Source organism: Chrysemys picta, chromosome 4, assembly GCF_011386835.1.
Source record: "Chrysemys picta bellii isolate R12L10 chromosome 4, ASM1138683v2, whole genome shotgun sequence".
In the NCBI taxonomy this organism is placed as follows: Eukaryota; Metazoa; Chordata; order Testudines; family Emydidae; genus Chrysemys; species Chrysemys picta.
The window spans coordinates 44,772,561-44,787,752 of NC_088794.1; the positions used below are offsets into that span (position 1 = coordinate 44,772,561).

Genomic DNA, 15,192 nt, shown 5'->3' on the forward strand with positions numbered 1-15,192 from the left:
TGGACATACGCAATTGACTGTATAAAATCGATTTCTAAAAAACGAGTTCTATAAAATCAACCTAATTTCATAGTATAGAAATACCCTCAGCAACTGCCCTAGTAAAGTGGGCCTGGAGCTTGAAAGGACATGAGATTCCAGCGCTAAATAAGCATACTGGATACAGAATCTAATGCATCAAGGGAGTATGAATCTAGACATTGTGTCTTCATTTGTGGAATACTCAAGTAAGATGGGGACAAAGACAAGGAAGAGAAGTCTCCTGGATGTCATGAAAAGCACACACTTCTGGACTAGTTACGAAGGTGAAGGTTTTTCGGGGGTGAAAAACAACCCCCACAAGTAGGTACCCCACAACTGAGGGCACCTTATTCATCAACTCTGCAGACAAAGGTGATGAGCACCAAAACAGACTTTGTAGGAAAGGATAGAGAAAGGGACAGGCCACACAGATATGCATAAAAAATCCAAACACTTTTTTAGCACGACACAGATTCCAGGGATGAGCTAATTTCTTAATAGAAGATATTGGTAAGATACATCTATAGAGGATACAGGAAACAAATCTACCTAATCCCAGGGGGACCTAAAACCTGATGTCTAGACCCAAAAGACCTACCTGTTAAGCCCCTATGAAAAACAGCCTGAAAGAAATCCAAGGTGACTGCAGCCTGTTTGGTGTCCTGCTTCTGCTTGCCTTAGTGGCAGCCTGCAGTAGTGGGTACCCCCAGTCGTTGTGTGCATGGAGGACCCACAATTGAAAGCTGGAGAATGGAATTGCATTTTTCCTAGCTCCTTCTCCTACTTTTTCATCCTGAAGACCGAGGTAGGTCAAAAAGAACCCAAGAGTACCTCAGTCTAGAACACTTCCTGCTTTTCCATTGCTAACCAGGAAACAACTAGGAATTTGCCTGCATAGAACTCAGAAGGTTCAAAGACAGGAGTGAAATTTCCTGTACCCTGAATGGATACCATATGCCTGATAGACAGAAGAAAGGGACATAATCCTCCTTCTAGAGCACAGGCAGAGAAACTACAGGAAATAAACAATCAAGGAAAAAAGTCAACAAGGGAAAATGTACTCCCTTTTCAGACCATTGCAATAATAGTGAATACCATATTTAAGGTGGAAACTGGTCTTATTCTCTAAAGTTTTGCTTTAGGTTCTTTTTGTGCAAGTGTCCCTTTTTTTCCCTCTTTTATACAAACATAGGCCCACATACTAAGCAGCCACAATATCTGGGTAGAAATATTTAAAAGTGCAGGGCAGAAGCCTTTTTTATTTATTAATTTTTGCCCAGCATATTCCAAGCACAAACAATTGTTTCATGTAAACTGTTCATTCAGCAAGAGCTACCCATATGGAAGTAGTCTTTTCTTTGGCAACATTAACGCCCCTGTATTGCAAATACTTCAGCATGTGGTTAACTATTAGCTGTTTCTTTACTGTGATGGGAGGTGCCAATCACTGCATCTCTCTTTCCTAACATACTAATGAGAAGTTTATGCAAAAGGGTGTATGTAGTTTTAATACAAACATTATCAGAGACGAAAAAATTACTCCAATTTTATTCAATACAAAAGCACACATCAATTAAATCATACTTTTGAGGTATTATTCCTAATTTTTCCAAAATGTTTTATACTATCTCACCAAAAATCTCTCCTATTAGAACATATTCTACTGGAGTTAAAAGGTGCATCTCCATTTTCCCCCCCCAAAATCTTGCCTTTATAATTTTCAGATCTTGGGAAGTCTGTAAAAACTCTCTACTAAGACATTTAAAATCGAGGCATCATTTTAACTGCTACTCAAGAGAAGGGGGGGGGGGGGGGAGAAAAGGACAACCAACCTTGTTAAAACAGATAAAAACAGAATTACTTTTTATTATGTTCTTCTGCTAACTAAAAGAGAGGGTGCAGATAATGGAAGATGCAAAAATCACTTCCAAAATAAAATTTAGCAAAAATTAGTAAACTTGGTATTGCAAATAATATGTATGATTATTAAATGAATAAATCTCTTTGGACTAATTGAGCTTCATACTTCCGCCTTTTCTGAGAGGCTGCCCTCAGCAGATAAACACACAAACCTTCTTGTGCAGCACCCACTGACGTCAGTGGTGACTAAGGAACAGCATTTGGTGCAAGAGTGGTAAAGCTGAAACTGTGTTTACAATTGAAAAAGAATGACAGTATGCAGGCTTGATCATAGCTTTAGGGTAAGAATTACAAAATGACAAACAAAAACTACAAAAGCTCCTTTCTAAAAGGTTCGTTACATTTTCAAAGAATGTTGTTCTGCCTAAATAGCTTGCAGTGATTGCTTCACCATGAGTAATGTAATAGACTTTTTTGTAATAGAATTATTTTTCTAAAGGAGAAGCCCTCAGTTTTGGAATGTGAACTTTCAGCTTCTATCACTCCTGTTTAATACGTAAAGAAAAATTCAAATCCAGCAACAACTTCATCGAGTAACTATTTACAGACACCGAGCCCTGTTTTCCCACAGCAGGAAACAAGAAACAAAAGAACTCACAAAACAACCTGCAGCAGTAGAAATCATAATTCTGTTCCTGTCACTATTTTCTAAACAGTAAAACATTCAAAATGCCAAGTATTTCATGAAAATGGTATTATTGTACTCATTTAGGTAATATAGCACAAAATTTATTTTCAAAAACTTCAATGACGATAATATGATTTGAATTATTTGCTGTTGCTACACCATTACACAGGTTGTTAACTTACCGGAAGGTTTGTCACATACATCAAGTACTAAAATAAATTTGTAATGAAAATTAAAATTAACATTTTAAAAATTATATAGTGTCAAGTAGTAAGGATGCATGCATGCAAGAGACACAGACACAGTTTTGTAGGTGGAGCTGGTAGGTAATCTTAATCTCAGATTTTGCTAACACTTTCCATTATAAAGACCCTGTACTCAGTTGCTTATAACTTTGCCAGACTTTAAAGCATTTAAGATTAAACTTTCCAGGCTGCGTGTTTACTACAGATCTGTAGCTCAGGTAAGTTTGGGTAGGTTTTCATGAGGGTGGCAAAAGAATCATCCCTGATAGCAAGGGGACGCCTCTGCTCCCACCAAATTTCAAGGACCTGCACCAAAGCTTAGAGGCACTAGAGTGTTTCAATGAAAATATGAAGAAAACAGCATTTTCCCCTTATCTCACTCTCAAACAGCTGAACCATTTTAGTTGAAACTTGGGGAAACCCAAATTTACCTCAGCTAGAAGCCTCTGGGGTAGGGTTACCATATTTCAGCAAGCAAAAAAGAGGACGGGAGGAGCCCCGCCCTAGCCCCGCCCCTGCCCCTCCCACTTCCTGCCCCCCAGAACCCCCAACCCTCCCGCCGTTCCTTGTCCCCTGACTGCCCCCTCCTGGGACCCCTGCCCCTAACTGCCCCCCAGGACTCCACTCCCTATCTAAGCCTCCCTGCCTCTTGTCCCCTGACTGCCCCAACCCTTATCCACACCCCCACCCCCAGACAGACCCCTGGGACTCCCACGCCCCATCCAACCACTCCCCACCCCCTGACAGCCCCCCCCCAGAACTCCCAACCCATCTAAACCCCTCTGCTCCCTGTCCCCTGACTGCTCCGATCCCTCTCCCCACTCCTGCCCCCTGACAGCTCCCCCCCAGAACTCCCAGCCCCCCACCCCCCCGCTCCTTGTCCCCTGACTGCCCCCTCCTGGGACCCCTGCTCCTAACTGCCCTCCAGAACCCCACCCCCTATTTATGTACAGGCGTGACTACCTGCCCTTTCCTGGTTACTATACGCGGCCAGTCCGCATCCACATCCAGTAGTTAAAATAAATAAATAAATAAACTAATGATTTAAATTGGAATTTCATCCATTAATAAGTATTTATTATATAGTTAAAACCATTCTATTGAAGGGCAGATATTAAATAACACTAAATATGTTAATGTTCAAAACAATATTAAAAATTTGAAAATTTAGAGCATGGAAACCAAAATAGCTAAAATTTAGTTTTGGCAAGATACACGGAATGGAAATTCCGGGATCTTTACCTGTCACTGAATATAGCCATCATACCAATAGTGGAATATAAAACAAGTCTACATATACTCTCCTTAAAATTTTTACTTCTGTCCATTCCCAATAATTGTAACAAATCATTATTACCTTCACTCCACTTGCCACGTGCCCCAAGCACAAAACCAAAGAAGTGGATATTTTTACCTCCCGTTAAGTTTTTAATTTCTTCCTCTAACTCAAGATAATAAGCCACCTTCTCACTGTGGGCTTGTTCCAAACTTCCGGCATTATCCTCCCATCGCACTGTAACATCAACCACCACTGCTGTATCTCCTTTTATAAATATAATATCCGGCTTTCTTAACTCACCCTTACTATTTCTCAAATGGGGCTCTATCATTGCCTTCCACCCTAATTTACCAACCTTATCCACAACTGCAGACACTACTCTATTATGCCTTTTTATCCTAGCATTCTTAGTCTTATAACATTGTCCTGAGATATGGGGAACAGTCTCCCGCACTTTACTGCACCATCTACAAAGAGCATTCACACCTCCTCTTCCTCTTGCTAATGTCTCCCTAGTAGGATAAATATTTGCCCTAAGCTGCAATGCTGCGATATACGCTGACGATTTAACTTTACTAGAGTTTCTAAAAATCGAATTACTAATTAAATCATTTTTAAAATATTTTATCCCTATTCCCTGACATCTCAGTTCCGACCATCTTAAAAATTCCTCTTCCCTCCATTTCTTGGGATGAGATGTTACTGCACTAAATGACAATATTTTATCCACAAGATTTTCTCCTGCATATAGATAAGATAGGTCCATCCAATCATCTCTCGAGACAATATGTCTCCTCCATTTACGAATTAACATATTTGGGATTTGCACACTAAACTTAGTGAGAGCTAAACCACCATCCCTACCTCTAGAATAAAATATCCCATCTGTGGTACACTGAGGTAAATGTAAAATCTCTTTAACTATTTTTCTAACTAACACATCAAGATCTTCTAAAAGATTAAAAGGGGGTTCTATTAAAAGAAGATTATAAAATAGCTTCGGTAAGATGTATGTCTGTAAAATTAATATTTTTTGGGCCGGTTTTAATGGGGCCTTAATTAAATTCTCACTCCAATCTTTCAATTTTTCTTTAAGTACCGGTCCCCCTACACCGATCCAGGGATCTATTCTAGCCCCTAAATATTTTTCAAAATCCCCTGGTTGAACATATTCAATCTTCTCTGACCCTATCTGCCAATTATCCTTAGGATTAACTACATAGGTTTTATGTTTAGTTAAAATATGAAAGCCTTTCGTTTTCTTCACATTAACAGAGAGATTAGTATTTTTACAAAACTCCTCTAAGATACCCAAATTTTTGATCATTCCTTTATATGAGCTACTTAAAATTGCCACATCATCGGCAAAAGCCAATGACGTGACACTATTACCCTTAACATAAAAACCACTTCCTTCTACTTCTAATCTAGTTAAAAGGGGATCCATAGCAATATTAAACAAAATTGGGGACAACGGGTCACCCTGCTTGACCCCCCTCCTAATTAAAATAGACTCAGTAGCTTCATCACCCACCCATACCCTAGTTGTGCAATTATCATAAAGGTCCCTAATAATATCTATAAAATGTTCATCTATACCAAATCTTCTCAACCCGGCTATTATATGTCCGTGTCCCACAGAATCAAATGCTTTAGCCAAATCTACGAACACTATTGCAATTTCATTCCCATTTCGTTTAGCCCCTTTAATCAAATTATCTAATATAGCAATATTTTCCTCACACCCAGGGGCGGATATAAACCCTTTTTGTCTACTACATATCTTAACTGTTTCCACCAGTCTTTTTGCTAATATTTTGGTATAGATTCTAATCCAAACTGACCCAATTGTCAATGGTCTCCAAGATGTTAACTTCTTCATTTCCTCCTCATCTTGTGTCTTTGGTATTAAAATCGTTCTATTTTTCTTAAATTCATCTGGTACCTGTCTATTTAGAAACCATATATTAAAAATTTTTGTAAGTATTAAGGAGTCTAAATTAAAAATATCCCACAAATTGCTCACTTTTACTTTATCTGGGCCAGGAGCACTATCTTTTCTTATTTCTGTTAAAGCTATTCTAATCTCATTCACAGAGATCGGACTCATTAATATATCATTATCCGCATTCTCTGTGGATGATGGCCACCCTATCATATTACCATGTCCAATTGTTCCCAAAATATTTACATAGTATTCCTCAATTTCTTTCATAGGGATAGCACACTTAGCCTTATCTGGCTCTCCCATTATAATGCGAGTCAATCTTCTTCTATCCTTATCAAATAATTGTTGATAGAATTTATACTTAGCTTTCTTTGTAGCATATCTCCTAATTGCATTAAATTGCTTCCTTCTCCCCTCCTTTCTAATCTTCCCTTTTCCTTTATTCCTCAACTCTATTTGACTTTCATTTCTAGGGTCCTGTCCCTCTACTAATGAATAACATAATTTTTCCAACATTGCCCATCCGAGAGCTTTTGTTAAATCCTCCTTTAATAATCCTTCAATTTCCCCTAAACTATTTATTATTTCTCTTCCCTCCCTACTTTGTTTTCCCCGTTTACATATTTTCTCCACTAAATCCACTTCTGGATGTCCTTTTAGTGGGAAAATCCTCTCTCTTGGGGGCGGAATTTCTAATATATTTACTCTAATGTCCTCTACCTCAGTCACTTCCTCCCTATCTCCTGTTACCACTAACTTCTTCTTTGCTAATTCTCGTCTTTTATCTGATATTTGTTTATTCGTTTTGGTCCTCATCTCGCTCTCAATACATTTATTTATATTCCTTTTCCCAATATATTTCCTTTCCAACTGTATAAGCTGCGCAACCTCATCTTTAGTCCATATACGAGATCTAGTCGATCCCTCTTTGATCTTACTTTTAGCAGCCATATCTTCTTTTCTTTGCTCATTCCTCACAGCAGGGTGTCTATGTCTACAGTGTTGGCTCAATCCAGATCTAGTATGAAAACCAAGCCCACAGACCGAGCACGTATGGCTCTTCATTGGGGTATCCGCCTTCTTGGGTATGCACTTGGGGTAGTGGCAAGCTATATTATGATATTGAGAAGATTTTCCACATTTACTACATACAACTCGTATGGCTTTACTTTTATGAACCACATTAATGTGTTTGGCCCATTTACCAAATGTTGGTAATATCTGGGGACATATTGGACAATTAAAACTATCAACGGGATACTCTAAATAAAAAACCCCATCCTTCCACGAACTACTTTCTAATATATTTATATTACTACCAATACTGTTAAGATCCTTATTACGATCCCTATTAAAATCAGTACTTGATTCCCTAACATATGGATCATCAAATGTACTTAAATACTTAAAATCTGGATTAAAACTGTCCATAGTTAAATCATTAAAAGTGTCCCTTGTAAAAACCATCGGTAAGATAGATAAAATCTCCTCACCATGATCATCACAAACATTCTCCTCTACCTCCTCTCCATGCTCCACTGGGAGGACTTGATTCTCACTCTCATTCTCATGAGACTTCATTATAGTCCACACCATTTTATCCATTGGTCCAGCGACCCTGATCACACCCCTAATATATTTAACACTGTCAGCCGGGGCATCAAAGCCAACAGCGGGGGCGTTATTAACCCGGTCCAGCGCCAATCCGGTATAAAAATATAAATTACTTTTTTCCATAGCTAAAAGATTTACCCTTCTCAGGGGGAAACTAACCCTTTCCAGGGGGAAACTAACCCGTACCTGGGGGAAACTTACCCTTTCCAGGGGGAAACTAACCCGTGCCTGGGGGAGGCTACCCTTACCAGGGGGGCATCCATGTGGCACCATATGGGGCTGCCCAACCCCATCCCACACCCCACTAAATGTGGGATGTGGGTTCGTCCTCCGCAATCCGCCTGGCTATCCAAGCCAGTTACCGACTCTCACCACGAGGAGGTAGCGGTTGGACTTGCAATCCAGAGGCTTTCCTCAAAGAGGGGTCCCAAACAGCATAATGTCGAGCTCTAACGGGCGTGTGAGAAAAGGCTCAGATCTTGGTAGGGGTTGCCCCTATTGACCGGGCTCACGCCCACCCCCACCTCACCGATAACCCATTCTCTCACTACCCTCAGGCAATGTTTCCGTCCAAGCCCGACAGCTGAGAGGGTCCAGAGACGCATGGAGAGCCATTAAGACTCCCTGTTCCTTGTCCCCTAACTGCCCCCTCCTAAGACCCCCCCCAACTGCCCCCCAGGACCCTACCCCCTACCTGTATCCTGACTGCCCAAAACTTTCTCCACTCCCCCCAAAAAGCCCCTCCCCCATTTCTTGACTGCCCCCTCCAGAACCTCCCTGCCCCTTCTCCTGCCCCCTGGCCCCCTTACCCTGCTGCTCAGAACAGGGTGTTGGGCTCTGTGCGAGCCGAGCCGGACACGTGGCTGCGCTCCCCAGCACAACAAAACCCGGTCCCTGGCCCTGCACAGTGCTGCCGGACCGGGCTGCAGGGGAGAGCTGCCGGCTCAGAATGCAGGGCGGATCCGGCTCCTCTACAGCTGCTCCGGAGTCCAGCCCGGGACTTTCCTGCAGCCCTCCCAGCTGCTCGCTCTGCTCTGCCGGGGGAGGGGGGAAATCCCGGACATTTTGAGTGCTTTACAAATTCCCCCCGGACGCTATTTTTAGAACAAAAAGGAGGACATGTCCGGGTAAATCCGGACGAATGGTAACCCTACTCTGGGAGGGGGAAAAAAATCAGTTTGCACATGCTCAGCGGAGGTTGGTTAGAGGCTGGCAGTTTCTCAAAAGACTCCATCTGTACCAGATATTCTCTAGCCCTGGGCTACAGGAGCTGAGCCAGGATTTTTTTCTGAAGTTGTTCTTCCAAGGATCCAGGGACACGCTGCTGGCACCCAAGCAGCATGAAGGAGGAGGAGTTGGAGGAAGCAGCTGGAATGACAGACACGGGCTGCAGAGTTAGTTTGGCAAAATTTCCAAGAATGTTAACAGAAAATGTTTCTTCTGAGGTGAAAACTTGTGCTTGATAGCTTTACCCTAAGTCCTGGCCTATGATTCACTTCCCTAGCACCATGTATCTGTATTTATTATGATTCCAAGATACTCCACACAACATATTGTGACATTGCAGTCTATATGATTTTATAAAAATATGCTAATGAGTGAACATAATGTAACAAGAAAATGTTTCATACAAAAGGTCTCTTGTAAGGTATCATTACAAAGCTTATTATCTACTGAGTGTGATCATCCTATTTGTATAAATGTACCGCTCTTGTATCTGAAACTAGAAATATGAAATATAACTCTGAGGGCCTATTGTAATTATGCAAAGTGTGGGCCATTAATGGTGGTTTGGAATCTTGATGACTCCCATTAACAAGGACAACTGTCTGCAGATGGCTGTGTTTTACCTGTAAGTCTTCCTGTATACGTGTATGCTGGCAAGTGGGCAATGAAGTCTTGCAGTGACATGTGATCATGTCACCTGAACTGGAATCCATCTTTAACCTGGTGTCTTTCCATTGAGAAGGACGGGGTGGGAACCCAGAGAAGGACAAAGGATCCCTGCCTTATGCAAAAAATATATAAAAGGGTGGAACAGAATAAAGCGGAAGGAGCCATCATGAAGAATCCCCTAGCTACCACCTGAGCTGGAACAAGAGGTGTACCAGGGGAAAGAATTGTGCCCAGCCCTGGAAGGTGTCCAGTCTGAGGAAAAAAACTTACTGAAGCATCTCTGAGGGTGAGATTATCTGTATACAGTTTGATTAGACATAGATTTGCACATTTAATTTTATTTTGCTTGGTGACTTACTTTGTTCTGTCTGTTACTACTTGAAACCACTTAAATCCTACTTTCTGTATTTAATAAAATCACTTTTTACTTATTAATTAACTCAGAGTATGTATTAATACCTGGGGGAGCAAACAACTGTGCATCTCTCTCTCTCTCAGTGTTATAGAGGGCAAACAATTTATGACAGGTTTCAGAGTAGCAGCCGTGTTAGTCTGTATCCGCAAAAAGAAGAACAGGAGTACTTGTGGCACCTTAGAGACTAACAAATTTATTAGAGCATAAGCTTTCGTGGACAGACCTGCGGGTGGCTATATTACAACAGAAAAACTTCAAAAACAGACTCCAACGAGAGACTGCTGAGCTAGAATTGATATGCAAACTAGACACAATCAACTCGGTTTGAATAAGAACTGGAAATGGCTGAGCCATTACAAACATTGATTCTATCTCCCCTTGTAAGTATGCTCACACTTCTTATCAAACTGTCTGTAGTACCCAGAAGTCACCTCCTACAAGACAGGCCCAACAAAGAAAATAACACAACACCACTAGCTGTCACCTTCAGCCCCCAACTAAAACCTCCCCAGCGCATCATCAGAGATCTACAACCTATCCTGAAAGATGATCCTTTACTCTCACAGATCTTGGGAGACAGACCTGTCCTCGCTTACAGACAACCCCCCAACCTAAAGCAAATACTCACCAGCAACCACACATCACTGAACAAAACCACTAACCCAGGAACTTATCCTTGTAACAAACCCCGATGCCAACTCTGTCCACATATCTATTCAAGTGACATCATCATAGGACCTAATCACATCAGCCATACCATCAGGGGCTCGTTCACCTGCACATCTACCAATGTGATATATGCCATCATGTGCCAGCAATGCCCCTCTGCCATGTACATTGGCCAAACCGGACAGTCTCTACGCAAAAGAATTAATGGACACAAATCTGACATCAGGAATCAAAATACTCAAAAACCAGTGGGAGAACACTTTAACCTGTCTGGTCATTCAGTGACAGACCTGCGGGTGGCTATATTACAACAGAAAAACTTCAAAAACAGACTCCAAAGAGAGACTGCAGAGCTAGAATTGATATGCAAACTAGACACAATCAACTCCGGTTTGAATAAGGACTGGGAATGGCTGAGCCATTACAAACATTGATTCTATCTCCCCTTGTAAGTATGCGCACACTTCTTATCAAACTGTCTGTACTGGGCTATCTTGATTATCACTTCAAAAGTTTTTTTTCTCTTAATTAATTGGCCTCTCAGAGTTGGTAAGACAACTCCCACCTGTTTATGCTCTCTGTATGTGTGTATATATATCTCCTCAATATATGTTCCATTCTATATGCATCCGAAGAAGTGGGCTGTAGTCCACGAAAGCTTATGCTCTAATAAATTTGTATAATCTTTATACAGGGTAAAACGGATTTATTTAGGTTTAGACCCCATTGGGAGTTGGGCATCTGAGTGCTAAAGACAGGAACACTTCTGTTAGCTGCTTTCAGGTAAACCTGCAGATTTGGGGAAAGTAATTCAGACCCTGGATCTTTGTTGGAGCAGACGGGAGTGTCTGGCTCAGCAAGACAGAGTGCTGGCGACCTGAGCTGGCAGTGAAAGCAGGGGTAGAAGTAGTCTTGGCACATCGGGTGGTAGCTCCCAAGGGGGTTTCTGTGATCCAACCCGTCACACATCACTTGTGTTTGTTTCAGCTTTCTCACTGTACAAGGCCTGATCAGAAAAATTGTCCAGGAAGAGATAAACATCTATCAGATTAGTTATACTGCTATTGCAAACACACTTTATAAATACTTGGAGTGGCTAAGAGACCAAAGGGGAGACTCTGTATTGGTAGTGATCAGGTCACACCACAAAACCAAGGTATTTGTAGTATGAAGGTCTGATAGCAATGTGGAAATACGCATCTTGGAAATCAAGAACTCTAAACCAATCTTGGATAGGTAGGGAGGAGATAAAAGAATTGTAGAATAGCAAATGTAGGGCTGGAAGGAACCTTGAGAGGCATCTAGTCCCCACACATTAAGGCAAGACCAATTAATCTAAACCATATTTGACAGATTTGTCTAACCTGTACTAAAAAACCTCCAAAAATGGGAATTCCATAACCTTCCTTGGTAATCCAGACTCATTTTTTTATTTTTTAAGCTTGTCCTCATAGGTCAGGTTCCCTAAACCTTTTACGATTTTTGTTGCTCTTCTCTGGAATCTCTCCAGTTTGTCCACATCTTACCTAAAATGTGAGGCCCAAAACTGAACTGAACACAATATTCCAGATGAGGCCTCAAAAATGCTGAGTAGAGAGGAACAATTATCTCCCGTATCTTAGATACAACACTCTTATTATTACACCCCAGAATTATATTAGCCTTTTAAGCAATTGTTATACTCAATTTGTTATCCACTATAACCCCCAAGAATCTTTTTTGCAGTACTATTGCCTGGCTTTTTATTCCCCATTTTGTATTGGTGCATTTGATCTTTTTCCTTCCTCAGTTTATTACTTTGCACTTGTCTTTATTGAATTTCTTCTTCTGCTTTCAGATCAATACTCCAATTCATCAGGGTCATTTTGAATTCTAGTCCTGTCCTTCAAAGTGTTTGCAACCCCTTCAAGCTTGGTGTCATATGTAAATTTTATAAGCATGCTCTCTACCCCATTATTCAAGTTTGTTAATTAAAACACTGAATAGTAACAGACCCAAGAGAGACCCCTGTAGGATCCCAGTAGATACGCCCTCAGTTTGACAGCAAATCTTGGTGGGTCCTGCGCTTATTGGCAGATTTTCTTGCCTCAGAGATTCACCATGTGGGTTGGGGAACAGCCCAGAGACCTTCCCCTCTGGAAGAACCCACAGTCCAAGTCAATTGGGAGGTTTGGGGGGAACCCGGGCCCACCCTCTACTCCAGGGCCCTGTGGACTGCAGCTGTCTAGAGTGCCTCCTGTAACAGCTGCATGACAGCTACAACTCCCTGGGCTACTTCCCCATGGCCTCCTCCAAACACCTTCCTTATTCTCACCACAGGATCTTCCTGCTGGTGTCTGATAACGCTTGTGCTCCTCGGTCCTCCAGCAGCGCACCCTCTCACTCTCAGCTCCTTGCGCCTCTTGCTCCCAGCTCCTCACCCTCACACCACAAACTGAAGTGAGCTCCTTTTAAAACCCAGGTGCACTGATTAGCCTGCCTTAATTGATTCTAGCAGCTTCTTCGTAATTGGCTCCAGGTGTCCTAATTAGCCTGCCTGAACTGGTTCTAGCAGGTTCCTGATTACTCTAGTGCAGCCCCTGCTCTGGTCACTCAGGGAACAGAAAACTACTCATCCAGTGAACAGTATATTTGCCCTCTACCAGACTCCTGAACCCCATTGGTCTGGGTCTGTCACACTTGATAACTACGGAATACAGTCTTCAAAGCAGTTGTGTACCACCTTACAGTAATTTCATTTAGATCACATTTCTCTAGTTTATTTTTGAGACTGTCATGTGGATTCATCAAGATACATCATGTCTATGGCTTTCCCCACATTCACTAGGCCAGTAGCCCTGTCCAAAAAGGGAATTAGGTTAGTATGGCATGATCTGTTCTGGACAAATCCAAGTTCACTATCGCATATCACCCTATTATAGTCTAGGTGCTTATAAGTTGATTGTATAATAAATTTGTATCTTTCCAGGTAACCAAATTAGGTTAACTGGTCTACAATTCCCCAGGTCCTCTTTGATCCTGTTTTCAAAGGTGAGTGCTGTGTTTGCCCTTCTCCAGTCCTCTGGGACCTCACCTGTCCTCCATCAGATCTCAAAGAAAATTACTAAAGGTTCCAAGATTGCTTTAGCTAGTTCATTAAGTGCCCTGGGATAAATTTAATCAGGCCCTGCCTAACTGAATATATCTAATTTATCTAAATATTCTTCTACATGTTCTTTCCCTGTTTTGGCTTCTTTTCCTTCTCCCTTGTTGTTACTATTCACTGTGTTAAGCAACTGGTCACAACTAACCTTTTTAGTGAAAGCAAGACAGGCATTAAATACCTCAGCCTTTTTGGTGTTGTCCATTATTAGCTCTCTAATCCCCTGTTATTAGTGGACTACAATTACCTCCATCTTTCTCTGGAGCCTCAGTAGGACTCCCTGTGGGGCTTGAGGTCCCCAATGACAGACTTCTTGGAAGGAGAGCTAGAGCTTCTGCTTCTATCAGCACCCATGGGACTCTTGTACCACTGTGATGGTGTCAATGCTGGATCTGCAACCAGGACCCAGATGTGGACAGGGTAGCAGTAGACTTCTCCCTTGGAGGCTCTCGGTGACTGAGACCCAGAGGTAGACAGAGCAGCAGCAGCCTTACTCTTTGTGATTGGGATACGGCGGTAGATGGGGCACTATGTACAGGGGGCTTCTCAGAATCCAGGTCAGAAGCTGGTCATGGGGCTTGTTCCATCATGGAGGAACTGGAACTTTATTTCCCTGTTTTTTCAAGATCTGCTTTTGAATGAAGAGCAGATCTTACACTTCAATGGTATACAGGAGTTTCCCAAACACCAAAGGCACAGAGTGTTTATTGCAAATTAGGATAGCTTTCTGGGCACAGAAGACAACACTTAAAGACGGGGGATCCTGAGGAGGAAAAGGAGGAGGAAGAAGTCTAAACTAAACTAAGTATACTAAACAAAGCCAAGAGGGCCTGCTAAATGCTGCATCTCAGGCCGAAGGAGGTTGAGAAGGAACTGAGGGCAGTTTGCCAACACAGACCTATATATCCTTGTTATGGGGCATGAGGACACGTAGGGTACATGCACAGGCTCAACAGGCACTACAATACCAGCAAAAATCTTTGATCAAAGGCACAGGGGGAGCATGCACACCTGAAATGGAGCACCCATAGGAACACTACTCAAAAAAGAACTTCATCTTTTGTCGGGGTGTGTGTTGGCTGTTGGGGATAACCTGCCTTTTTGTTTGTTTTGTTCTAGTAATGTGTGTCGGGGACACCTCAAGCTTTGGACGGGTGCCCTCTTCTCCCCCTGCCCCCAAAAAATAAATCGTAAGAAATTTTTAAATAACCACACCTTTAGAGTTAGGCTAGCCCAAGCTGAAAGTCTGAACCAATAAACCACGTTACCAGCTGGAAGTACGTGTCCTTGTACAATGGATGATAATTGACTTTTTCATAAATTCCTTTTCATAGCAATAGAAGAAAAAATATGGGGGGGAAAATGCACAGGAATCTCACCTACTAATTAAACCTTGTACTTTCTAGCCTTTCATA

At 41.9% G+C, this 15,192-nt stretch overlaps 1 protein-coding gene across 3 annotated transcripts in view; it reads right to left on the reverse strand.

The window, feature by feature from the left end:
- Positions 1-15,192, reverse strand: part of PDE3B (phosphodiesterase 3B) — a 286,919-nt gene that overhangs the window by 218,468 nt on the left and 53,259 nt on the right. The window contains exon 2 of one of the 3 annotated variants that reach the window (XM_065592127.1): positions 3,699-9,023. The exons of the other annotated variants lie outside the window; for them this stretch is intronic. Coding sequence (XP_065448199.1) covers positions 4,053-7,928 — 3,876 coding nt within the window. The 5' untranslated portion in view covers positions 7,929-9,023 and the 3' untranslated portion in view covers positions 3,699-4,052. Of the gene's footprint in view, positions 1-3,698; positions 9,024-15,192 lie in introns of those variants that run through there. 3 annotated transcript variants of the gene reach the window in all.